Source organism: Anabrus simplex, chromosome 5, assembly GCF_040414725.1.
Source record: "Anabrus simplex isolate iqAnaSimp1 chromosome 5, ASM4041472v1, whole genome shotgun sequence".
NCBI lineage: Eukaryota > Metazoa > Arthropoda > Insecta > Orthoptera > Tettigoniidae > Anabrus > Anabrus simplex.
This window is the reverse complement of record NC_090269.1, coordinates 256,651,515-256,678,237: the sequence shown is the minus strand read 5'-3', so window position 1 is coordinate 256,678,237 and position 26,723 is coordinate 256,651,515. Positions and strand designations below refer to the sequence as shown.

Here is a 26,723-nt window from a genome sequence, read left to right as displayed (position 1 = left end):
ATATATTTGCCTAGATGAATCTACACATTCTTGGAAATCAGCAAGTTCTGAATAGTTTTAAATGTGAAATGACTAGTCAGCAATATACAAAGGACATTAACGTTACTCAAAGCTAAAGTTACAAACATAATGTTAGAAATAATTTACATTTAGTTGTTTACATGGTATTTTATATAATGTTCTTTGTATTTAATACATCTGTAGATTGTAGTTTCACAGAACCGCTCTATTGGACGAATGGACAGGAAGTGTTTTCTTGTAATATGGAACTGACATTCTATTTTCCCAAATTCATCAAATGATTTTGGGGTCATCCTAAAATAATTAAAAATATTGTTTCGTCCTCTCGTAGGTCAGTGTAAAGGGTTTTGAAAGCTCCTATCATATACTGTATATTTGAATGTTCAGAGGATGAAAACTGAAATGCCTTTTCCTCTTTTTTTACTGCCATTATCTCGCAGAGGTATGCAGCTGCGAATACTTTAGATGTAAAATCTGCCATTGTACCTGCTCGACAGATACGAAACTATAAAAGGGTCCTTTCCAAGTGCGAACGCCACATGTCTGGCTTCAAGCATGTGGCATGTAAGTATAAAAGGAGCCTTAAGGTCTTACAAAGCTCAGAATATTCTATTGTGTCCTGATCAGTTCGAATTTTCATTTCTCTTCTCCTCTGTAGCAGGTCTTTGGTTTTGTCACTGAATTTATTTGGTTGGTCGTTATTCTTACGTAAGCCACCTACTTCTTATGCACTTACAACTAACATTTGTGCTAGGTCTTCTTCCTTTGTTACCTGAAACTTTCTTTGGATGCCTTTTTGGAATTCTTCTTTGTTTTCTTCTAAATTTTTGAGATTGATTTTTCTCTTCCTTTTTATTAGTTTTTTTTCCTTTATCTCTTACATTGATTTCAATTCTTGCTCTTACAAGTTGGTGATCACTGTCAGTATTGAATTTGTTTAAAACCGAGACGTCTTTCACAATACTAGATCTTAATTAAGCTGTATCAGTATGGACCTATATGATGAAGTTTGTAAATTGCAACAAAATGTCCGGCATCACAAATTTGACACCCTCGATGAAATGCAGGCAATACTACTGAATAAGTGGGCGCTCACCCCCAGGATAGGATCCAGGACCTTCTAGCTAGCATGCCGCTAAGGATGGAGGCCATAATTGTCACCAGAAGTGTTACCACCCAATACTAAGGCAAGATAAGTGTAGTGTGTCATCAAGAAAACTTTCAGAGGTATGTTCATAAGTTTGCTCAGTATAATGCAATGTTAATTTAAGGTAATAACATTTTCATAAATTACAGCATCTAAGAACTGTCTGGATAACCTTTTTAAAAAAATTAATAAAAGAACTTCAATAATCAGTACGAAGTATGCAGAGCACTGGTTAACTTCATTTTATAATAATATGTTGTAGGAATGAAGAAAAAGCAAGGCTTATGATAAATATAGTTTTTGCTCTTGAATGAAAGTGATCCACATTTTTGTTCACCAGTGTACAAAAGAACACACAACAATGCATCACTTAGATCTTTCCAGTTTATTTATATTAATATTTACATATCTTTACATAAATTCATCCGGCCCAACAACAATAATTAACAAATAACAAAATAAAAATAAAACATTCTATAAATCTCAACATTCTTGCTAACTTTACAAGGCATGTATTATATTCTTGTAGTAAATTTGGAAAGATTTTATATTAAAAAATCTAGTCTACATGGAATAACTTTTAAAACTTAAATTGTTACAATAAAAATGCTGAGTCAAATGTATCTGAATGATTTACATCTCCAGAAGTAGGAAGTACTGTGAGATGACAAAATCTATCCTGAACTTTTATTAGGATCAACTACTTCAAACTGATCTTTTCCTCCACAAATATTAGCACAAATTACTTGAATGTAATAAACAGAGAATATCTCTATGAGGTAGTCCTTAGCAAGTAATAATACAGCACCACATTTAAAGCCTATTCTATATCTTGCTTCTTACATATTTCAGCAAGTTTTTGTGGTGAAAAAGGCAAATGTTTTGCATTAACTGTATTGAATGGACTATCAGGAAATGTGTTGTCAATTTCTTATAAATACTTAAGTTTGATTTGGTTGGCATGATGCATATATTGGTCCCGTCTTTGACTTTGCAAGTTCTGATGCTTTCTTGGCAGTGTCTTTAAAGGTTTCCTTCATAGTTGAAGGAGGCTGAAGGTTGGAGTCATCCTGGGAACTACTTGTGCCAGGAAACATATTACGCAGGACATAGTTGAAGCCTCCTACCATCTTATGACAATTCTTGCGGAATCGTTCTAATCCAAATGCTTGAATGGCACGACCAAAACCAAATACCTGAGAATCAATCCAGGCAGAACGTGTGGCAAGAGTCCAATTCACATTCTCTTCACTGACCCGGTACGTCACTTTCTCGACAATACTCTGTAAATGGAAATATAGTTAAGAGGACCAAATTTCCTTTACCTACTAAAGAGGTACAACATTACTATCAAATGGTACAGAAACAAAACTGCATACAGACAAATACTAGCTACTTTCTCACAGCAGCTACCAGCAGAACTGTACATCTGCTCCTATGAGATGTATGATGGTCTACCTGAACCAAAATCTGCAGCATGACTTGGTCAATTCTTATCTCAAATATTGATTTCAAAAGCTATCAACAACCTATTGTTGCACTGCTTCTCATGTTTTCAGTTTGACAAATAAGATGGCAGTAGCACCATTCTACTTTGTTTAAACAACAGAGCAGCTACTAACTCTACACCACACCTCTAGCTCTATACAGGTTAATAACATCATATAGCAATCAAGACCTACATTAAATTATTTTTATGAACAGCTCACCAAAACATGAAACACTGAAGATATTTTAATGAATTTAACACAAGATTAAATATTGCAGAAATGTATGACTCCAATTCTTCATAAATCTACTACACAATTATGTACTAAAAGGCTGCAAAGATTTAGCATTTTAAAAAATGTAATATTACTGTAAACTGGGGTTACTTTGTGACAGTTTTCACGATTTCTTCAATATAATCAGAATAATATAATTATATATTAAGGTTTATCTATATTGTCGTATGCTTTCATCCTTTTTTTTATGTTCTGAAATGGTTTTTATATGTGTATTTTCATTTAATCACTTAATATTTCAAGAAGAACTTGTCACAATGTTACCCCGTTAGGTGGGGTTACTTTGTGACAATCTTTTTACCATTGTATTTCCATGTTTGATGCAGATGTCACAAAGTTACCCTCATTAAGTTGTTACTTAAGACTCTGGCTAAATATAAAAGGAGAATTTCTTTCATAACCATGATAATACAACATACTATATTTTTAAACCCTCAGATATAATCACTTGAAATATCTGCATCATACAAGAGTGAATAGTTTACAAACTGTTTACTTTTCGCTGTGTTTTGCGAGTTCTGGAATGTCACAGATTTCAAGTTTTCTCCTTTGCATGGTTGGACTAATTTTACACCATATTTTGTCACCTGCTTACTATATTTCATCCTTGATATCCGCCCACTTCACGGTGCTATCCATAGCACTGACAACTGCACCTTGATTGTATACTTTCGCTACGATTCCTGGACAGTGCAGTTACGCGTGTCGCAACAATCTTATCATCGGATTCCAAGATACGATTTTCATGAATAGGAAGTTCTTCAAAATCAGAATTAAATTCTTCTTCATGCAATGAGTTGTCTTTTGACTCAGTACAGATGTCATCTTTGTCATTTTTACTTGAATTTTCGCTTCGGGTGTGTTTAGTGTTCTTTGAGGGACAGTTCCCGTCGGTGCCACTACAGCTAGGAATCTCATCTACAGTGTCCAAATCTGAAACTGTCATACCTCTTCCGGATGGCACATCTATGCATCTCCCCTTTCTTCAGGCATTATTTGTTACCTTGCCACTTTTGAGATTCAGGTGCTCAATGAAACTTACTTACAGCTTGTTTCACAGTGTCACCTTCTACATCCATAGCCCTGTTATACATGTGCTTCAGCACTTCTTCCTGGCTTACAGGGCAAATACTACATTTCCTGTATCAAGAACGTAGATTATTCAGACCATTTTCAACTAGTTCTCAATTAGATCTTAACAAGAGATGGACATTCTTGCTTCAATATAGTCGAACATCGTTTTCAGACTCCCCATTACTAAAAGAGGCAATTTTAGAACACTGGGGTTACTTTGTGGCAGAGTCATTGTTGTCACAAAGTTACCCCTTAAACTTCTCCTCTTTATTTTATTTTAGCATAAATAAATGAAAGAAAACTCAAAGCGACACGAGATTCGCACATTTTTATCAGGAAACATGAAATTAAGATTTCCACTCCCTTTGATGAGTGTACCTCATTAAGGTTTTCTGTCGCCGACAAAAGTTTCCCGCTATTCACAAAATCACGTGCTCAGTACAATATACCAAAAGGCTCTCTGTTGCCAACAGTCCAACACTTAGGACATTATCATTGTATACACAGGTAGCAGCATTATTGAGGTGTGAAAACATACAGTGTTCATTATCAGACCATCGATGCATATCCCGCGAAATATGAAATTATTATTTGGCACGCACCTGTCACAAAGTAACCCCTGCAGTCACAAAGTAACCCCGGTTTACGGTATAATATGAATTCGGATTTCTCCCGATATGGACAACTAAAATTTGCTAAACATGAACCAACACAGATAGGTTTTAAGGCGACGATGGGATAGGTAAGGGCTAGGAGTAGAAAGGAAGCGACCATGGCCTTAATTAAGGTACAGCCCCAGCATCTGCCTGGTGTAAAAATTAAAAACCATGAAAAACCATCTTCAGGGTTGCCGACGGTGGGGTCAAACCCATTATCTCCTGAACGTAAGCTGACAGTTACATGACTCAAACCATGCAGCCACTCGCTTGGTCTCTCTCTCTCTCTCTCTCTCAAGATCAGAAACCAAGAGTATGAGCCCAGTGTTCTGGGCTGTTTATGCATGAAGCGAAGGGGTTGCAAGTACATTCCTTGCTCCAATTGCACTAAATAGTCATATTCAGCCTGTGGGAATGCAGCCGTGCTTAGTATGAAAGGTCAGTGTGTATTACAATGTCCTGTGTAATGATAAAATTATAATATGGGGGACCATCAAGGTCAGGATTAAACCGAGACCATGGATGGTGTGAGGTACGACTTATGCAATATTTATTAAACTGCAAATATAGATGAAGTGAAAAAGAATGATGCACAAAAAATTTCTGATGACACAGTCCATACTTAAGACGAAAAGCATACAAAATCTGTATTATGTAAACAATGTGGATGTACCTACGTGTACAATAGGAAAAAAAGTTTGTTCCATCAAATGAACATAGGATGCAGAGCAATCTTAACCGTACATCATGTGGCCAGAAAAGCGAACTGTTAAGAGACGCAGTGGTGCTCATGCAGCGAGGATATTCCTCTCTCTACTGTTCAAGGCTTAGGATTTTAAAAGGTAGTCAAAGAATTATTAGCTTTAGTAGCCACAATGGGTAGCAAACGAAATACTGTCACAGTATCAGGAACGGGAATTATTTTCGCTCGAGTCACGAAGTAGCAGCCAAAATATGGATAATCTCATGATCCCTCTTGAGTTGAAGTGAATAGTGCTGTGCTCTCCGAGTGTGTGAGAGAATCACAATGTGCCATAAACCTGTCTCTGTCAAAGTGCAGAACTCAAGCTGTTTTAAAGTATTGTATTTTTTGTTAATCTGTGAAACGTCATCTTAGAATTCTTCGTCTTCAGATACCATATATTGGATCTTGTTTGTTAACTTTAACTGTTTATTAGCAGAATGTAATAGGCTAAATTCCTGTTTAGGAGCTTTTCAGGAAAAAAAAGGAAAAAAATATGTTTGCAATTAAATAAAAATTGAATTGTAATTCCTTTGAATTATGATTGTTTATTTTATCCATTTATTTTATTTTTATACAAACTTAATCTTCAACTGTAATGTTATAACTACTTATTCACACAAAAGGAAAGAACAAGAACAGAATGTAGTGTAAGCCACAAATGCAGCTGTCCCTTCAAATAACAAATTATGCCAGATGTACTTTTGCTTTCAAAAGTAACATACCGAGAACAAATACAACACAACATTGCACTTTCTGAAGACTTCTGTGAAATACTTCTGGGTCCAGAAATTACTCTTGGTCACCATGAGTTTGCGCTGAAAAAATTACATTCAATAAATTACGAGCAGGAGGGTGAAGACCTCTTCCCATTCACCATAAACATCAAAAGCTCAGGCTCAAATGAAATGACATATTCTGCTATCTGTCTCATAGGCTGACTAGGGTAAATCAGAACTACCACCTTTCTTCCAGCTTACACATACATCTATGCTATCTGCAGTGAACAGAAGGCCAACCTGACTCATCTGGTTGACAGGCGTCACAGTGCGATATCATTCTCAGTGTATCGCGTGATGTTGGAAGTGTGCTTAGACTTCTTGAGAGTCTTGTAAGAAGTACCTCATCAGGAAGGCATCAAGATTTGAGACAAATGCTCTTGTTTCCTACCCTTAGTATCCATTATTAACAAAACCTAGCAAACGGAAAACAGGGTACTCTCTATCATTCCATTTTCTGACCTTATTAGCTTCTTTGCTGCTCTATTCATTCCTGAGTATGTAAAGTCTATGTGATTTGTGATAGACCACAGCTCTAATAATGCTGCAGAGTTAAAAGGATTCACTAGACCATTGTGCAGTTGTGATTGTCGTACCTTACTCACTGCCAAAACGTATATTTAGGTCAGATTTCTTGATATCACAGCCAGAGCTTATTTAAGTAAAAGACACAATAAGCTCATGTAAAGCACTAGTAGCATAATGGAAGAAGGCTGGCCTAAATATCTGAAACAAGAAGCATGATGAAACACTTTGTTAAGTAGGTTGGTTTCATTTGAGACACACTTTGGTCGAGGTCAAGGAGATGATCCGAAAGGAACAGTTTTTCTTATTTCCCATATAATCCTGAATACCACCCACCACTGAATAAAACCTGCACCCAGATTTTCTAACGGCAAAATTTGAGGGAGGGAGTAACAGGCTTACCTGATCAGTCTTATTAAATTTTAGCAAATGCATCACAACATTACTAATTTCAAACTCTTTATAAGTAATAAAAACACCACATTACAGGAGTAGTCCACTATAGCGAGTATATACAGCATATAGTGAGAACCTCATTGTAACAAGTTTAAAGCATCTTGATAATTCCTATATTAACCTGTGTAATATTCTGCAATTACAATGAGAACCCTTTCACTCATCCATCCCAAGGAATATATTCATCTGTTATGACGAGTAATCACAGAACAGTGATTTAGCGCATTATTTTTTCTTCATATAATCACCCCAAAAAGAAATAATTTTGGTTCCACCTAATTCAATACTAACCAGATTATTAAAATCCTTAACTTTATTATTATTATTATTATTATTATTATTATTATTATTATTAACAAAATCACACACTCTTTTGGTACATCTTTTGTTCTTATTACAGGACTTCTTCAGCCATTACACTTGATAAAAATTGATATTAAGATATTTTTTAAAACAACAGACATTGTATATAAAATATATCCATACTAATTTCACTAGAAAATAGTCTACATAAAATAGTCTTCTTATACTAAACTGTCCCAATATGCCTATATTGACTAGATGAATTAAACTTTAACAGTATACATTAACTAAAAACTGTTGTGAATTATTGGAATGGATATAACCTTATGCTTATAAGTTAAAGGCTCACCAGAAACTTTGAAAATTGTTGATCCAAATTTAAAATTTAGAGAATACCAACAACACGGAACAATGTAAACATTACGTAAATAAAACTAGTAGTACTCATGAAAAAATCTATAAAAAAGAAAAAAGAGAAATTAAGAAATATTATGAGAACATGCAATCAAAAACAAAGCAAAAACTATAGGTCAATTGAATGGAAACTCACTCCACGTTGCCATGCGGATCTGTTTGTTAACCTGCTCGTGTGTACACTATAACAAAGCTGCAAAACTGCCAAAACAAGTCAGCTGCCTGTATTGGACTGTGGAGGAAGAGACAAAAAGGGTGGCATAGGTGGGGAAAGCATATGAGACGTCATATAATTTGGAAGCACACCTTTTATCTTTTGTTTCTTAAAAATTTCAAATAATGTCTCAAAAAGCACAGTGGTTTGCTCAGATATTTAATTGAGATTAAGGTTATACCTCTGATCCACTTGAAAAAAATATATTCTCATAAATATTGAGTAAATTGCCCTTCTCTGCTCTATGCAAGATTACTACATTCTTGTCAATAGAAGTAAACTGATGCTTAAAATCTATAATTTGCTCGCCCATAGCTGGAAACTGTTATGCTTTATAGCATTAACATTCTCTTAATATCTTATTTGAAATTCCTCCCTGTTTGACCAATATAACTTGAATTACAATTGAAGAGTGCCTGTTCAAAAGGTGCTATTTCCACTTCTAAAAAATATATATCAGTATTTCATCCACATGCATTACAGAAGTTGAATATTGTCGATTGCCATGAACAAACAGACCAGAAAGATTTAATTCCTTAAAAGTTGTACCAAACCCGATCATGGATATGTTCCATGTTCCTTTTATTTTACATTTCTTGTGCTTTTCCACAACTTTAAGGTGGAAACAGCACCTTTTGAACAGACCCTTCTCAACTGTTACCCTTCAATTCATAAACACCCAAATTAGAAAACTGATTAATATTGTCAACAGGGTATGCAAGTGATTCTAGGTTTTGGGATACAAGCTGCTATGGAACGGGAGTGGGCATCTCAGACATATTCTGAGTCAAGGCCCTCCTTGTGCACAGGCAGCCAGGATTATAAAAAATCTTAGCATTTGTGTTGTTAGTTCTAAACGATATATTGAAAATTTTGCCTCTTGAAAGAATTAGGGTTGGTTCTTTTTTTACAATTTGCTTTATGCTGCAACAACACAGAGAGGTCTTACAGCAAGGATGGGATACGAAAGGGCAAGGAGTGGGAGGCGAGCGGCCATGGCCTTAATTAAGATACAGCCCCGACATCTACCTGGTGTGAAAATGGGAAAACTATGGAAAACAATCTTCGGGACTGCCGACAGTGTTGAATACATTAGACCTAGTGATCTCAAAATTATTATTATAATATGTGAAAGAGAGATATTTCTTTTTAGTTTTTGACTTGCTCATGAACATAGTATCAGGTTTGTTTTCAATTTATTATTTTATCAACAAAACTCTTGGTGTACCCACTGCTAATAGCAATGTTATAAATATTGTTAATTCCATTTCCAAAACTTTAACAGGGGAATATTGATAGCTCTGTGAATTAAACTATGTAAAGCTGCTTTTTTTCTATAATCCTCATAAGCATGTCTAGTTATATTAAGATCCAAGTAATTTAACGAGTTATTAACCTCTGATTTCAACGTGAATTTACTGTATGGATCTATTGAATTTAGATGTTGGAGTAATGCTTCTTCCTTAGTGTATCGCTGGTCAATTATGGTAAAAATTGAGTTTATATACCAAGCCCAGAAAACAATTCCTTGATGTTTATTAATAATTTTAGTATTCTCTAGATTGTCCAAGTAAATGTTAGCCAGAATGCCAGATGCAGGGGAACCCACAGGTAATCCATCTTGTTTACAACTAGTGTGTTACTAAAAGAAAAGTAATTATCACTAGACCAAATTTGAGAAGATTTATCAATGTTGCCACTGATGCTTTCACGGCCCGTACTTACGGACATTTTTTATAGATATTTTCTTGACACGGCATAAGCCAAAAGCCTACACAGTATCATGTCTATAAGATTTATCAAAATATTAATTTCTATTTTACTTAATCTACATGGTTCGTAGTGTGGGTTACTGTAGTCGCGTCCTAGTTTGTGAACCATGGGCAATGGCTGAGTGGCCTAGTAAGTGATCCTTAGTTTTAGGATACCAGTTGCTATGGCATGGGAGTGGACATCTCAGACATATTCTGAATCATGGCTCTCCTTGTGCACAGGCAACCAGGACTATATAATCCACCGTGGTTCCTATCCCGTTAAAGGGGAGATTCTCACTGGGACTATGTGTAAGTAAGGGTAGAATCCTGCTTCACAGAATTTTCACCGCTAATGCTCAGAATGATTCAAGCACACCTCGAACCTATGGCAGCAATGGAGTTCCATTCCCATTTGACAGGTAGGGACTTCTTGGAAACAACTTTGTGAAGAAAATGGAATTCAATGGGAAGCTATCAATATTAATGGAGCTTATGGAAGAAAGAAAATAGAACTGGCTGAGTCAGCAAAGAGGAACCGTCTGGATGCGTTAGAAGTTAATGACATTCAGGTAAGGGGAGATAACGAGGAAGAGATAGGAGATAACGTGTACTTGATGGGTGTTAAAAAGGGAAGGGCAGAGTGTGGGGTAAAACAAGTTTATCAGGAATACTATTGCACTCAACATAGTTTCTGTTAGGCACATAAATGAGCAAATGATGTGGGCACTTTGAGGATCAAGTTGACAAGTTTTATAACGCATTGAGTGACACCGTAGTCAGGGTCAACAGCAAGGATAGGATATTGCTAATGGGAGATTTCAATGTGAGAGTTGGAAATAGAACTGAAGGATATGAAAGGGTGACTGGTAAATGTGGGGAAGATTTGGTAGCTAATAAAATGCGAAGAGTTTGCTGGACTTGTATGCTAGTCTGGGATTAGCAGTTACGAATATTTTCTTCAAGCAAAAGGCTATTCACCGCTACACATGGGAGAGTCACCAGATCCATAATAAACTATCTTAACAGACTTTGAATTCAGGAAATCAGAAATGTGCAGCTTTTCTGGGGATTTCTCGACGATACAGACCATTATCTGATCTGTAGTGCACTAGTATCTCTAGCCCTAGGACGTCTGCGAACGAATAAGGTAAAACATCTCCACGACAAGGAAATTTTAAGTACATGGATATGATTAGAGTAAAGTTCCAAACAATGGACAGTGCACAGGATCACGATATAAAAAGGGAATGAGTAGCGTACAGGGATGATGTAGCAAGGGAATGCCTAGGAACAACTATGTGTAAAGATGAGAAAACCGGGTGAGTCGGCCATGCGGTTAGGGGCGTGCAGCTGCGAACTTGCATCCGGGAGATAGTTGGTTTGAATCCCATTGTCGACAGCCCTGAAGATGGTTTTCCGTGGTTTGCCATTTTCACACCAGGCAAATGCTGGGGCTGAACCTTAATTAAGGCCACGGCCGATTCTTTACAACTCCCAGGCCTTTCATATCCCATCGTCGCCATAAGACCTAACTGTGTCGGTGCGACGTAAAGCAAGTTCTAAAAAAAAAAGAAAGAAAGCAAACATCTTAGCGGAATGACCAAATATATGGCTTGTGACAGAGATAGCTAAATAAAATTAAAATTCAGGAAATTTAATCGTCCAAAATTACCAGTGTTTCGCCCCACTCAATCTCACTATTGATCTGCATTTAAGGCAGTCACCCAGGTGGCAGATTCTCTATCTGTTGTTTTTCTAACCTTTTTTTAAATGACTGCAAATAAATTGGAAATTTATTAAACATCTCCCTTAGTAAGTTATTCCAATCCTTAACTCCCCTTCCTTTAAATGAATATTTGCCCCAATTTGTACTCTTGAATTCCAATTTTATCTTCATATTGTGATCGTTCTTACTGTGAAAGACACAACTGAAACTTATTTGTCAACTGATGCCATTCCACGCCATTTCTCCATTGACAGCTTGGAGCATACCACTTAGTCCAGCAACTCGCATCCTTTCTCCCAAGTCTTCCCAGTCCAAACTTTGCAACATTTTTGTAATGCTGTTCTTTTGTTGGAAATCACCCAGAACAAATCAAGCTGCTTTTCTTTGGATTTTTTCCTGTTCTTGAATCAAGTAATCCTAGTGAGGGTCCCATACACTGGAACCATACTCTAGTTCGGGGTCTTACCAGAGACTTATATGCCCTCTCCTTTACATCCTTACTACAACCCCTAAATACCCTCATAACCATGTGCAGAGATCTGTACCCTTTATTTACAATCTCAATTATGTTATTACCCCAATGAAGATCTTTCTTTATACCTATTAACACTTAGGTACTTACATAGATCTCCAAAAAGGAACTTGCACCCCATCAAAGCAGTAATTAAAACTGAGAGGACTTTTCCTATCTGTGAAACTTACAACCTGACTTTTAACCCTGTTTATCATACCATTGCCTACTGTCCATCTCACAATATTATCGAGGTCTTTTGCAGTTGCTCACAATGCTGTAACTTATTACTCTATACAGTATAACATCATCTGCAAAAGGCCTTATCTCTAATTCCACTTCTTTACTCATATCATTTATATATAAGAAAACATAAAGGTCAAATAATGCTACCTCGACGAATTCCCCTCTTAATTATTAAAGGGTCAGATAAAGCTTCACCTACTCTAATTCTCCGAGATCTATTTTCTAGAAGTATAGCAACCCATTCAGTCACTCTTTTGTCTAGTCCAACTGCACTAATTTTTGCCAGTAGTCTCCCATGATCTACCCTCTCAAATACCTTAGATAGGTCTATTACGATACAATCCATTTGACCTCTTGAATCAATGATATCTGCTATATCCTGTTGGAATCCTACTAGTTGAGCTTCAGTGGAATAACCTTTCCTAAACCCGAACTGCCTTCTATCGAACCAGTTATTAATTTTGCAAATATGTCTAATATGATCAGAAAGAATGCTTTCCTAAAGCTTACATGCAATGCATGTCAAACTACCTGGCTTGTAATGTTCAGCTTTATGTCTATCACCCTTTCCTTTATACACAGGGGCTACTATAGCAACTCTCCATTCATATGGTCTAGCTCCTCCATGCAAACAATCAAATAAGTTCTTCAGATATGGTAATATATCACAACCCAGAAATCTTATCAATTCCAGCTGCTTTTCTAGTTTTCAAATTTTGTATCTTATTGTAAATTTTGCTATCATAGGTAAATTTTAATACTTCTTTAGTATTAATCACCTCTTCCATCTGGATATTATCTTTGTATTACAAGTTATAATCCTCATTATAAACCGTATTAGAGATCAGAATACAAACAGATGGTATAATTCATCTGTCATTATCCTTGTAACCAACAATCTTTACATGATGCTAACTGAATACTTCTGCCTTTTGAAGATCCTCGCATACACAGTCCCCTTGTTCATTAATGATTCCTGAAATGTCCTTGGAACCTGTTTCTGCCTTAAAAGTACCTATACACACCTTCATGCTAGCCCGGGATGGCATATATAGCAAGTGTAGATGTAACCCTAGTACGTCGGCACCGCATTTCTGCTTATCACAGGATGGCCTGCAGTGGTGTCGCTACTGGTGTGCTGGCCAGTGTCCTGGGAAAGTGCCGTATCCAACTGATGAGCCCATGCCACACTGGGACGCAATAATGGCAACTTTTGACGATTGAGTTTCCTGAATTTTATTTATCTTGATGGAATGATAAAGCGAGAGCAGCTCATAAACTTTAAAAGAACGCGTATCAGAAGTGCCTCCACTTGTAAATGTATATTTTTTTTTTGCTAGGGGCTTTACGTCGCGCCGACACAGATAGGTCTTATGGCGACGATGGGATAGGAAAGGCCTAGGAGTTGGAAGGAAGCGGCCGTGGCCTTAATTAAGGTATAGCCCCAGCATTCGCCTGGTGTGAAAATGGGAAACCACGGAAAACCATTTTTAGGGCTGCCGATAGTGGGATTCGAACCTACTATCTCCGGGGTGCAAGCTCACAGCCGCGCGCCTCTCCGCGCACGGCCAACTTGCCTGGTGTGTAAATGTATAAAGACTGCACATCTGACACTGCTCCAAACAAGGACTGATGCAGACGTAGACGAAAGTAGCAGAGGGAAACAAATAGTTATTCAATCCAAGAAGAAGTCTTGCGAAAATTTTGGTAATAACCTGGAAAGGCTAGGTCAATCAGCAGGGAAAGCTTTCTGGACAGTTATAAAGAAGCATCGAAAGGGAGGGAAAAAGGAAATTAATTGTCTTCTTCTTCTACCGCTTTTTCCCCACAGTTGTGGGGTTGCGGATGTGAACTGTGCCGCACATGTGGATCTGGCCCTGTTTTATGCCCGGATGCCCTTTCTGACACCAACACTATATGGAGGGATGTAATCACTATTGTGTGTTTTCTGTGGTGGTTGGTAGTGTAGTATGTTGTATGAATATGAAGAGGAGTGTTGGGACAAACACAAACACCCAGTCCCCAAGCCAGAAGAATTAATCAGAAGCGATTAAAATCTCCGACCAGGGCAGGAATTGAACCCGGAACCCTCTGAATCGAAGGCCTCAATGCTGACCATTCAGCCAAGGTGTCGACCAAAAAGGAAATGAATAGTGTTTTGGGTGAATCAGGTGAACTCATAATAGATCCCAGAGAATCACTGGACAGGTGGCAGGAATATTTTGAAAATCTTCTCAATGAAAAAGGAAATCTTCCTGATGTCACAAACAACCAGGCTCTGTGGGAGGATGACAATGATAGTGAAATTACGCTTGAGGAAGTGAAAAGTATGGTAAATAAACTCCACTGTCATAAAGCAGCAGGAATAGATGAAATGAGATCTGAAATGGTAAAATATGGTGGGATGACAGGGATGAAATGGCATCATAGAGTAATAAGATTAGCATGGAGTGTTGGTGAGGTATCTTTGACAGGACAAAAAGCACTAATTGCACCTATCTATAAACAAGGGAACAAGAATCAAATCAAATCAAATCAAATCAAATCAAATCAAATCAAATCAAATCAAATCAAAATCTCTTTATTTGCAACAACTCTCGAGGTATCTCCTTGATCAGTATACAAGGCAAGGTGTTCAGTGGGATTTTGGAAGGGAGGGTTGAGAGCAAGTTGGATGAAAACCAGTGTGGTTTCAGACCGTAAAGGAGCTGTACAGATCAGATTTTCAGTATGCAGCAGGTAGAATGAGTTCTTGTAGTGGGTTAATAGAGAAAACTAATGTTACCAGTTTCTCTGTTGTCTAGAAGAGGCCACTATCTATCAGTTACAAGTTATCTAGAAGGAAGTTACCAATATCTATCAACCAAGACTGCTATGTTATGTGGTAATAAGTGACTTGTGTTAAATAGGTTGCCACCACTCTTGACAAAGCACTTTTATACATCAATATCTTCAATGCCATTTAGAATATGATAAGTCCCTTTTTGCAGTTTGATTCCAGACATTTTCCTGAGATAAACATATATAACACATATTTATAAAACTGTTGATATCGCACTTTTTATTAAACAACATTGATTAATACTCTTTTTGAAACATTCAATGAAGTTCAAAACGACCAAGCAAGAGGCCGCATGGTTTCGGTCATGTAGTAGTCAGCTTGCATTCAAGAGAGAGTGGGGAGATAGTGTGCTTGAATCACTGTAAGCAGCCCTGAAGATGGTTTTCTGTGGTTTCCCATTTTCACACCAGGCAAATGTTGGGACTGTACCTTGATCAAGGCCACGGATGCATCCTTCCTAATCCTAACCCTTTCCGTTCTCATCGTCACAATAAGACATAGTGTCGGAGCGACGTAAATCAAATTATAAAAAGTGTAGTGCAAAACATGTTGTCACAATAAATGCATAAATAATTTGGCCAACGGCAGTTTTAACTTGTTAGAAATAAAGGCTGAGTAAACAATTGCTTAATTTTGATAGTAGATACGGGAATTAAATAAGAATGTGATACTTCTCATTTGTACATGTAGTGCAATATTTGCTTCTGTTGAAGAACAATTCGGAAAACAAGCAACTCCCTGAGAAATATGAGGTCTATCAATTGTGCAAGATACAGTGTTAGGGTACCCAGAAAGAAGCCCTACATTAGCAATAAGAATCTGAAATGACCTTGATTTCTGGAACAGCATTATTTTTTTGGACAAAAGTAAGTTCAATATGCTTCATAACGATGGTCGCATTTTGGTTTGGACGAGGCCCAATTCTGCTCTCGACACCTGGAATCTTCAAGCTTCTGTGAAGTATGGTGGAGGTGCATTATGATCAAGGGGTGTATGGACGCAACCGCTGTCGGGGAGCTAGTTTTCATTGAGGGAACTCTGCACATGTTTGCTTATTTACTCATTCAGAAAGAAAATTGGAAGAATGTAGAGAAACTGTGTTTGGGAAACTATTACTATATTTCCAGCATAACAACATTCTCAAACATACAGCCAAGATTGTTTGACTATACGTGCTTTTTTTTTTTTTTTTTTTTTTTTTTTGCTAGTTGTTTTACATTGCACCGACACAGATAGGTTTAATCAAGATAACAATTAAGTAAAAAGGTTCCACCTGATCGATACTTTTTTTTATTATTTAGTCTTCGGCTAAATTTATGTCATTAAAAACTTCCAGAACATGTTTCGATTGCTTAGCAATCATCATCAGCTGTTTCGCTTAAAGCTTAGGTGAAAAAGCATAAAACATTTCATAATTAAAATTAAAATGTGTTAGTAAGGGACGTTTAAGTGGTGAGGGAGGATGGATGGATGGGGGGGGTGTTTGTTAGTTAAGATTAAAATTATACAAATTAAAAACTATTCTAAACTAAAACATCTTTGATTTCATTCGTTGTCACTTGCACTGGTTCATTATTGAGTTCGGCAGTTTTCCATTAATGCTCTTGCACACTTGTCTTGATGGTATAGTGTTCCTTCTTTTTCTAGACCTTTTTTACTGTCCGGTGGAGAAGATTATGTAGATTGTGGTCGAATTGTTCAGTTTCCATTTAGTTGGATAGTTTGGAGTACGATTCCTATCCAATTATTCGTTGTACGAATTTTATTCGGAATCATTAAGTCTGGAAGTTTGGTGTATTACCCCTGTCCAATTCATTCTTGTTCCGATGTTTATGTGTAAAAACGTGTAAACATCGGAACAAGAACGAATTGGACAGGGGTAGTACACCAAACTTTCCGACTCAATGATTCCGAATAAAATTCGTACAACGAATATTTGGATAGGAATCGTACTCCAAACTATCCAACTAAATGAAAACTGAACAATTCGAATAACAATCTATATAATCATCTCCACCGGACAGTAAAAAAGGTCTAGAAAAAGAAGGAACACTATACCATCAAGACAAGTGTGCAAGAGCATTAACGGAAAACTGCCGAACTTAATAATGAACCAGTGCAAGTGACAATGAATGAAATCAAAGATGTTTTTAAGTTTAGAATAGATTTAATTTGTATAATTTTAATCTTAACTAACAAACACAAACCCCCCCACCCCATCCATCCTCCCTCACCACTTAAAACGTCCCTTACTAACACATTTTAATTTTAACTATGAAATGTTATATGCTTTTTCACCTAAGCTTTAAGCGAAACAGCTGATGATGATTGCTAAGCAATCGAAACATGTTCTGCAAGTTTTTAATGACATAAATTTAGCCGAAGGCTAAATAATAAAAAAGTATCGATCAGGTGGAACCTTTTTACTTAATTGTTATCTTGATTACAATATCGATACGGAATGAAGTGGTTAGTATGTAATACAGATAGGTCTTACGGCGACAGTGGGACAGGAAAGGGCTAGGAGTGGGAAGGAAGCGGCCGTGGCCTTAAGGTATAGCCCCAGCATTTGCCTGGTGTGAAAATGGAAAACCACAGAAAACCATTTTCAGGGCTGCCGACAGTGGGGTACGAACCTACTATCTCCCGAATGCAGGATACTGGCCGCACTGCGACTGCAGCTATCGAGCTCGGTATACGTGCTTTATTAACCCAGAAGTGCCAAGGATCTCTAAAAGTGGCTCACTGCGCCTCCCTGTGGTGCAAAGATCGCTTTTTGAGATCCTTAGTAAATGTGTTTTTTCTTGACTGTTATGTCATCTGTTGGTGCAACATTCATACTACATCAACTTGAGTGTCTGTAGTTCACACTTATCACCATTGACGCTTTTGATAGTATTTGTTTGAGGTTCATGTCTATACAAATCTTGTATCTAATAGTTGCCATGTGACTGTAGTAAACAAACATGGCAGCATTCAAATCAAAAACATTGCTAACTGAATCGGATATTTTACAACCTTTTTATGAGGGTGGTGACTTCAGTGAAATTGATTCTGAGGACATTGAAAATCTAGGTGAGGTTGGAGGAAATCTGGATAATTTGTCAGATGACGATACACCATTGCAGACAACTGAGGAAGTGCGCTGTATGTGCAACAACAGAAAAGAGAGGGAAATCCAGACATTGGTATCCAGGATGTAATGTGGGAGTCCATGAAGCATGCTGGATCAATTAGAGCACTTCTTCAGAGCAAGGGGACACAAAAGAAAGAAAGCCCAGCAAAAAGAAGTAGAATCAGAATAAGCTGCAAGGAAAAAGTGAATGTTTTCTTTTTCCCCTATTGTGACACAAAGTGTTATAGGTGCTAATTATGTACAGATTTTCTTGAAACTTTTAGGGTTATTTCAGCATTGTATGAGGGACATTTTGGATATTTCTGTTTTTTTTTGTTATGATGACTTTTTTTGTGCAATTTCACTTTGTGTTTTCCAGAAAAACATTCAAACCAACAAAAAGTCTGCTTTCCATAAAGGATCTTTTGTTCCAATATTTTCAGTTTTTATATATCTTTTTATTGTGAAACAACTCTTTCTGATCAAAATGGTGCATATATTGCTGGTTTCTGATAATATTTACCAATTTTATAAAAAAAAAATTCTAAACCACTACAGTTTCAGCATTTCAGCAGTTTCAGTTTCCTGCATACTTTGTACTTTCTACCTTCATTTATTCATCGAGTAAAAGTTAATAATCAAATTCCCATATCCCAATAATATTGCAGTTCAAGCCCCCGGCGTAGTTTTGACAGAAATTATTGTAGACAACCTCTTATTTTTCAGCATTTAAGGACACTTTTATTCTCCGTCCTGCGTAGTAGGGAAAATAATAGTAATCCACCAGCGGTAAAAATTCATATAACCACATTTCAGCTGAGAATCGTAGTGTACATACAGCATATTTAGATAGTACCATATCTTGCCTGCTATATTCATTTGTATCTTTCATGTGTATCTATTAGAGCATAGAACAAATAATAACCTGTCTAAGCATTGAGCTTAGTTTGTAATATTTGAGTACAGTAGTTCTTGCAAACTTCAAACTTGCATTTTTCATTTCTGTTTGTGCTTAGTAGTGACATACGGTACCGGTATTGTAATTAGGATACGTCTGAACGTAGTTTAAAATTATTGTAGTGTACTGTACAGTAGTATACAAGTAATATCTTATTAGAATATAGCGTGCTTATTTTATTATTGTAAAATATTTCTGTAGTACTGGTATAGTAGAGGTATTGCATGCGATAAAATTCATTTTTGGGTCCGTATTGAAAGTTTTGTAATAAATAACACTAGTATGTTTTTATTGTTCACCCACCTATCCAATACAATACAATCTTAAAAATTAGGACTTTGTCCTTATTAAAATTGTTAACATAAAATTAATACATTGGATGGTACATGTTTCGCCTATTGATAGTAGGCATCATCAGTCATCTTTTTTACCTTAAGAATAGATCAAGTACCTGATTGGAAATAACTTATGAATGCTGTTAAAAACTATGTCTTGTAAAATGGATTAGAGATCATTAAACAACTATTACAATATACAATGTAGTATACTATTACTTAACAATATTTGTGTTAATATTTGAGTCTAAAAACATGACAATTATTTGAGGATTATGACGTAGGTGGTTGGTTCTTGATATTAAAAGATATTACAATAAAGATAAAAATCAAAAAGCACATTCCATTTAATTGTCAAATGGCGTGTTGTTAAAAATTTTGAGGAAAGTTGAGCATTGGTAATGGTCGTTGGTTCTTGAAGTTAATAAGTATTGATTTTCATTTATATGCTTTTAAATTTTGAAGAATTTTCATATGGCCATGTTCTTTTTGAGATATTATTAGTTGGAATTGCTGGTGCTGTAGGCTATATTGAAGTTTGTGTAGACGTCATTATGCCATCTTCTTTGGTGTAGTACTTGTGGAAATAGTTTGTTTGCTGTTGGACGTGTTGAGGCGAGCGTACTATTCGAAAGGGAACGTTGTTGTCAATTGGTGGGTAGCCAAGTGTATGATGAAATTCTGTAATTCCAACTAATAATAGCTCAAAAAGAACCTGGCCATATGAAAATTCTTCAAAATTTATAAGCATATAAATGAAAATCAATACTTATTAACTTCAAGAACCAACCACCTATGTCATAATCCTCAAATAATTGTCATGTTTCTAGACTCAAATATTAACACAAATATTGTTAAGTAATAGTATACTACATTTTATATTGTAATAGTTGTTTAATGATCTCTAATCCATTTTACAAGACATAGTTTTTAACAGCATTCATAAGTCATTTCCAATCAGGTACCTGATCTGTTCTTAAGGTAAAAAATATGGCTGATGATGCCTACTATCAATAGGCAAAACATGTACCATCCAATATATTAATTTTTGGTTAACTTTTTTAATAAGGACAAAGTCCTAATTTTTAAGATTGTATTGTATTGGATAGGTAGGTGAACAATAAAAACATACTAGTGTTATTTATTATATTAGAGATATCCGTAGAAAATCTTACTAAAATTCTGTTGTTGTAATTAGGATAGGCTTAATTGCAGTTTAGAACTGTGTAATTCTTGTGTATTCCTTTCGGTATTCAGTAATTAACAGCAGTTTTTATCCTGTTAGGGTGTTGTAGGATAAAAGTAGTGTAGTCGTACATTAATTACCTCATTGTCGTGCGATTTTTTAGTACTATCCCAGACAATATATCCCTCCGTTCATTTTTTTGCACATAAATTCATTTTTTCCGGAAAGAATGGCTAAGGAGTGCAAATGTAGGAACTGTGGGTGTGGCAAGGCATTGAGGAGTATGAGGGAGGAGTTTGAGAGTTTGAGGGAGATAATTAGGATTCTCACAGAATATAGGAAGGAAGATAGGCCTCCCTCAAACAATGTACAGGTTACAGTAGGTGTACAAGAGGGAGAGGAAGGAAACGGGGGAGTCATAGAAGACTGGTGGTCTAATGTTCTAAGGGGAAGGAGATTGCAGGCTAAGGGCTCTATTCAGGATCAGAATTCAGGACAGGCATCTGTGCAAAATCGGTACGAGCCACTCGAGGTAGAGCAACAGAGGGAAGATGAGAAACAGGGAACTGTTGCTGAGATGTGTGGAAGTAAGAGGAAGCTAAAAGGTAGGAAACAGAAATGTAGAGTAGAGGATAGGAAAAGACAGATGGAATAGGGTCCTGGGAAGGAGAAAAGGGAGGAGGAAGTAGCTTCTGCAGCTATCAGGAAAGATAGGGCTGACCAGGAGGGGAGGGGATCAAATGAGTTGGGTAGGGTTGAGGCTCTGGTCATGGGGGATTCCATCGTTAGACATGTAGGGAAAGTGTGTGGAGGAAAGGGAACCAGGATAGAGTGTTATCCAGGAATTAGGTTGAGACAGATGTTGAGGAAAGTAGAAGAGAAGGAGAAGGTGGTAGTGTTTCACGTTGGTACCAACAACGTAAGGCAAGCTGATATAATACCAACATAGTTAGGGATGTGTGTGATCTGGTAAATGCAGCATGGGTGAAGTTTAAGGAAGCGGAGATTGTTATCAATGGAATACTGTGTAGGACGGATACTGACTGGAGGGTGATTGCGGATTTAAATGAGACTATGGAGTGGGTATGTGGGAAACTGGGCGTGAAATTTCTAGATCCTAATGGGTGGGTACGAGATAGGGATCTGCGCTCAGATGGCTTTCACTTAAACCGCAGTGGTACGTATAAGTTAGGAAATTTGTTTGGAAGGGTAATAGGGAGGTACATTCAGGGAAACGGGATTTTCTAGGGAGCGGTGATAAGGGTACAGAGATTTGGAAGCCAAGTAGGGAACACAAAAATGTTAGTACTGAAATGTAGAAGTTTTGTAAAGAAAGGAATAGAATTAAGTAATTTAATAGATATGTATTTACCAGATATTGTAAAAGGAGTTGAATCGTGGCTGAGAAATGATATAATGGATGCAGAAATTTTCTCGCAGTAATGGAGAGTGTTTCGTAGAGATTGGATAGGAATGGGGGGAGGGGGAGTATTCATTCTGGTGAAATAAGAATTCATAAGCTACGAAAAAGTTAAAGATGAGAAACATGAAATTCTAGGTGTAAGGCTCATTTCGAATAATAATAGGCAACTTGATGTTTTTGGAGAGTACAGACTGGGAAAGGGTAGCGCTGACATGGATTCAGAATTATTTGATAAGATAATTAGCTATGTGCGAAACGACATGGAAAGAAATGTGATTGTAGCGAGGGATCTGAATTTACCAAATGTCAATTGGGAAGGAAATGCGAACGACAGGATGGCAAATGCCAAATAAGTTAATATGGGAAGGGCAGCTGATTCAGAAAGTGATGGAACCAACTAGAGGGAAAAATATCCTGGATGTGGAGCTGGTAAAACTAGATGAGCTCTATAGGGAAACCAAAGTAATACATGGCATTAGTGATCATGAAGCTGTTTTTACCATAGTTAAAAATAAATGTGATAAAAAGGAAGGTCTTAAAAGTAGGACTATTAGGCAGTACCATATGGCTGATAAGGCAGGCATGAAGCAGTTTCTAAAAAGTAACTATGATCAGTGGAAAATGGTAAATAAAAATGTAAACAGACTCTGGGATGGATTTAAAGCAATTGCTGAGGAATGTGAAAAACAGGTTTGTACCTCTGAAGGTGGTAAGAAATGTTAAAGACCCACCTTATTATAATAGAGAAATAAAGAGACTAAGAAGGAGGTGCAGATTGGAAATAAATAGAGTTAGAAATGGCTGTGGAAGTAAGGAGATATTGAAGGAACTTACTAGGAAACTGAATCTAGCAAAGAAGGCAGTTAATGATAACATGATGGCAAGCATAATTGGCAGTCATACAAATTTTAGTGAAAAATGGAAGTGTATGTATCTATTTTAAGGCAGAAACAGGTTCCAAGGAGGACATTCCAGGAATAATTAATGAACAAGGGGAGTGTGTATGTGAGGATCTTCAAAGGCAGAAGTATTCAGTCAGCAGTATGTAAAGATTGTTGGTTACAAGGATAATCTCCAGATAGAGGAGGAAACTAATGTTAAAGAAGTATTAAAATTTACATATAATAACAATGACATTTACAATAAGATAGAAAAGCTGAAAACTAGAAAAGCAGCTGGAATTGATCAGATTTCTGGGGATATACTAAAGACAACGGGTTGGGATATAGTACGATATCTGAAGTACTTATTTGATTGTTGTTTGGTTGAAGGAGTTATACCAGATGAATGGAGAGTTGCTATAGTAGCCCCTGTGTATAAAGGAAAGGGTGATAGACATAAAGCCAAAAATTACAGGCCAGTAAGTTTGACATGCATTGCATGCAAGCTTTAAGAAGGCATTCTTTCTGATTATATTAGACATGTTTGCAAAATTAATAACTGGTTCGATAGAAGGCAGTTCGGTTTTAGGAAATGTTATTCCACTGAAGCCCAACTTGTAGGATTCCAGCAAGATATAGCAAATATCTTGGATTCTGGAGGTCAAATGGACTGTATCGCGATTGACCTGTCTAAAGCATTTGATAGGGTGGACCATGGGAGACTACTGCCAAAAATGAGTGCAACTGGATTACACAAACGAGTGACTGAATGGGTTGCTATATTTCTAGAAAATAGATCTCAGAGAAATAGAGTAGGCGAAGCTTTATCTGACCCTGTAATGATTAAGAGGGGAATTCCTCAAGGCAGTATTATCGGACCTTTATGTTTTCTTATATATATATAAATGATATGAGTAAAGGAGTGGAATCGGAGGTAAGGCTTTTTGTGGACGATGTTATTCTCTATAGAGTGATAAATAAGTTACAAGATTGTGAGCAACTGCAACGTGACCTCGAAAATGTTGTGAGATGGACAGCAGGCAATGGTATGTTGATAAACGGGGTTAAAAGTCAGGTTGTGAGTTTCACAAATAGGAAAAGTCCTCTCAGTTTTAATTACTGTGTTGATGGGGTGAAAGTTCCTTTTGGGGATCATTGTAAGTATCTAGGTGTTAATATAAGGAAAGATCTTCATTGGGGTAATCACGTAAATATGATCGTAAATAAAGGGTACAGATCTCTGCACATGGTTATGAGGGTGTTTACGGGTTGTAGTAAGGATGTAAAGGAGAGGGCATGCATATAAGTCTCTGGTAAGACCCCAACTAGAGTATGGGACTCTCACCAGGATTACTCGATTCAAGAACTGGAAAAAATCCAAAGAAAAGCAGTTCGATTTGTTCTGGGTGATTTCCGAGAAAAGAGTAGCGTTACAAAAATGTTGCAAAGTTTGGGCTGGGAAGAACTGAGAGAAAGAAGATGAGCTGCTTGACTATGTAGTATGTTACATTTTATAAATCTCATTTTTGGTCCGTATTGAAAATTTACAGTTTAAAGTATTGAATACGTGGATTAAAGAACACCTTTATTATTTTTTATATCTGGTATGTTCCGAGCTGTCAGCAGAGAGATGGCGTGCAATGACATTAGTAGACGAATAAGTTTGAGTGGCGTCTTTAAAAGTAGGAAAGATCAAAATATGAAGACAAAGTTGGAATTCAAGAAGACAAATTGGGGCAAATATTTATTTATGGGAAGGGGAGTTTGGGACTGGAACAACTTACCAAGGGAGATGTTCAATAAATTTCCAATTTCTTTGAAATCATTTAAGAAAAGACTAGGAAAACAACAGATAGGGAATCTGCCACCTGGGCAACTGCCCTAAATGCAGATCAGTATTGATCAATTGATTGATCTATTGAATACATGGCACTACAGAATGTAGCATTGGCACTTGTGGGGTTAATAAGCCTTACATCTTAAAAACCCCAGCACAGTTCCCCGATCTCAATCCTATTGAGCACATCTGGAGTGAACTGAATGGAAGGGTACACAAACACCACATTTCTAGAATTGCTTCTGAAGGAAAGTCATAATACTGGAGCAGATACAAATGGGAATCTGGTGCACAGTATGAACATAAGCACACCGAGTATTGAAGGACAGAATTCACCATTGTTTTTCATTTGAGAAGATTAATGTTACGTGACTGTACAAATACTTTCATCCAGTTTAAAACTCTGATTGAGAAATGTTTATTTTTTTGTGTGAAGAACGTTAATATTGTATCTATATATTCAAGCAATTAGTTATCCTTATGTATACCAAAAGTATTTATGTCTGTTCACAATGAGAGTTGCACAAATATTTTGGTTGTTTCCTAGTGACTGTATGAATACTTAACATCCTTGTCTATAAATGCATCTAAAAATGCATAATATTCTACAATGACTGAAAACAAAATCTGTTTATTAAGGATCCTCACACAGAAAACTTAAAAAGCCCACCTTCTAAAAATTACCTTTTTCTTTTGCTATTTTGCTTTACGTCGCACCGACACAGATAGGCCTTATGGCGACGATGGGACAGGAAAGACCTAGTAATAGGAAGGAAGCGGCCGTGGCCTTAACTAAGGTACAGCCCCAGCATTTGCCTGGTGTGAAAAATGGAAACCATGGAAAACCATCTTCAGGGCTGCCGACAGTGGGATTCGAACCCACTATCTCCCGGATGCGAGCTCACAGCTGCGCGCCCCTAACCGGACAGCCAACTCGCCCAGTAACAAACAAAATATATATATATATATATATATATATATATATATATATATACTTTTAAGAAAATTTGAAACTCACCATCACCCTAACATAACCTATGTTTCTAGTGTAAGTAACTAGAACTTTTTCCTTCGGATCAACAATGGATTCTTCCACGATCTTCACGGTTCTGGAACTAATGAATCGTTCACCCCACTTTGGAACTCTATTAGTTTTTGTAAGGAGACGTTTGGTGTATAACTTGTGTCCTCTCAGCTCTCGGAATACTGTGTCTTCGGACAATACATGAGAGCTGAAAAAAGAGAGTGAACGTTAATACTAATTCAACAATCATCCACAAAAGACACACGTAAATGGAACATTATCCCAAATGTCTATTTCTAAAGAAACTGATATAGGATTATTTGCATACCATAACTACTTAGCAGCATGTTCATAACCTCTTAACGATTGCTTACCTGTGCGGATTAGGATATCTTTTCCAATATCCCGAAGCTACCTGATCCCAACTAAACTGAAAAAGTGTCGAATTTTCAAAGTACTTAACCATTCTCCCAAATTTTGATGTAATCTATGGGTTACCACCTGCAAAATTTATGTTGGAACGACCATGCATCCGTGTCACTCACACTTCCTCCCACAACATAATTGCTTTCTATCGGGATCGATGAATGGTGATTGTGTTTTTACACTGAAACTAAAATCGTATTCTGCATAGCTAATTATGATACGGGAAAGATCTAACAAGTATCTTTCTTCCAGGGTCCTCTCACACTCTCCCAACCATATTGCGAAATGGTATGGAGCTTGCACGCTCTACAGTGTGCCGGGCCTTCAACGATGTAAGGTAATGA

General features: G+C 36.8%; 1 protein-coding gene across 1 annotated transcript; it reads right to left on the bottom strand.

Annotated features, from left to right (window-relative positions):
* Window positions 1-1,534: 1,534 nt before the first annotated feature.
* On the bottom strand, window positions 1,535-26,723 carry prel (preli-like). The gene is made up of 3 exons (XM_067147354.2): window positions 26,328-26,723; window positions 25,948-26,161; window positions 1,535-2,451 (listed from the first exon to the last, which is right to left on the bottom strand). The coding sequence occupies exons 1-3, from the start codon at window positions 26,417-26,419 to the stop codon at window positions 2,110-2,112; spliced, it is 648 nt and encodes a 215-aa protein (XP_067003455.1). The 5' UTR covers window positions 26,420-26,723; the 3' UTR covers window positions 1,535-2,109.

Coding starts and splice junctions, on each gene's coding strand:
- prel (XM_067147354.2), bottom strand. CDS start 26,419: ATGGTTAAGTACTTTGAAAATTCGACACTTTTTCAGTTTAGTTGGGAT. Junction 26,162..26,327: donor AGATATCCTAATCCGCACAG/GTAAGCAATCGT, acceptor CTCTTTTTTCAG/CTCTCATGTATTGTCCGAAG. Junction 2,452..25,947: donor TAGGTTATGTTAGGGTGATG/GTGAGTTTCAAA, acceptor TTCCATTTACAG/AGTATTGTCGAGAAAGTGAC.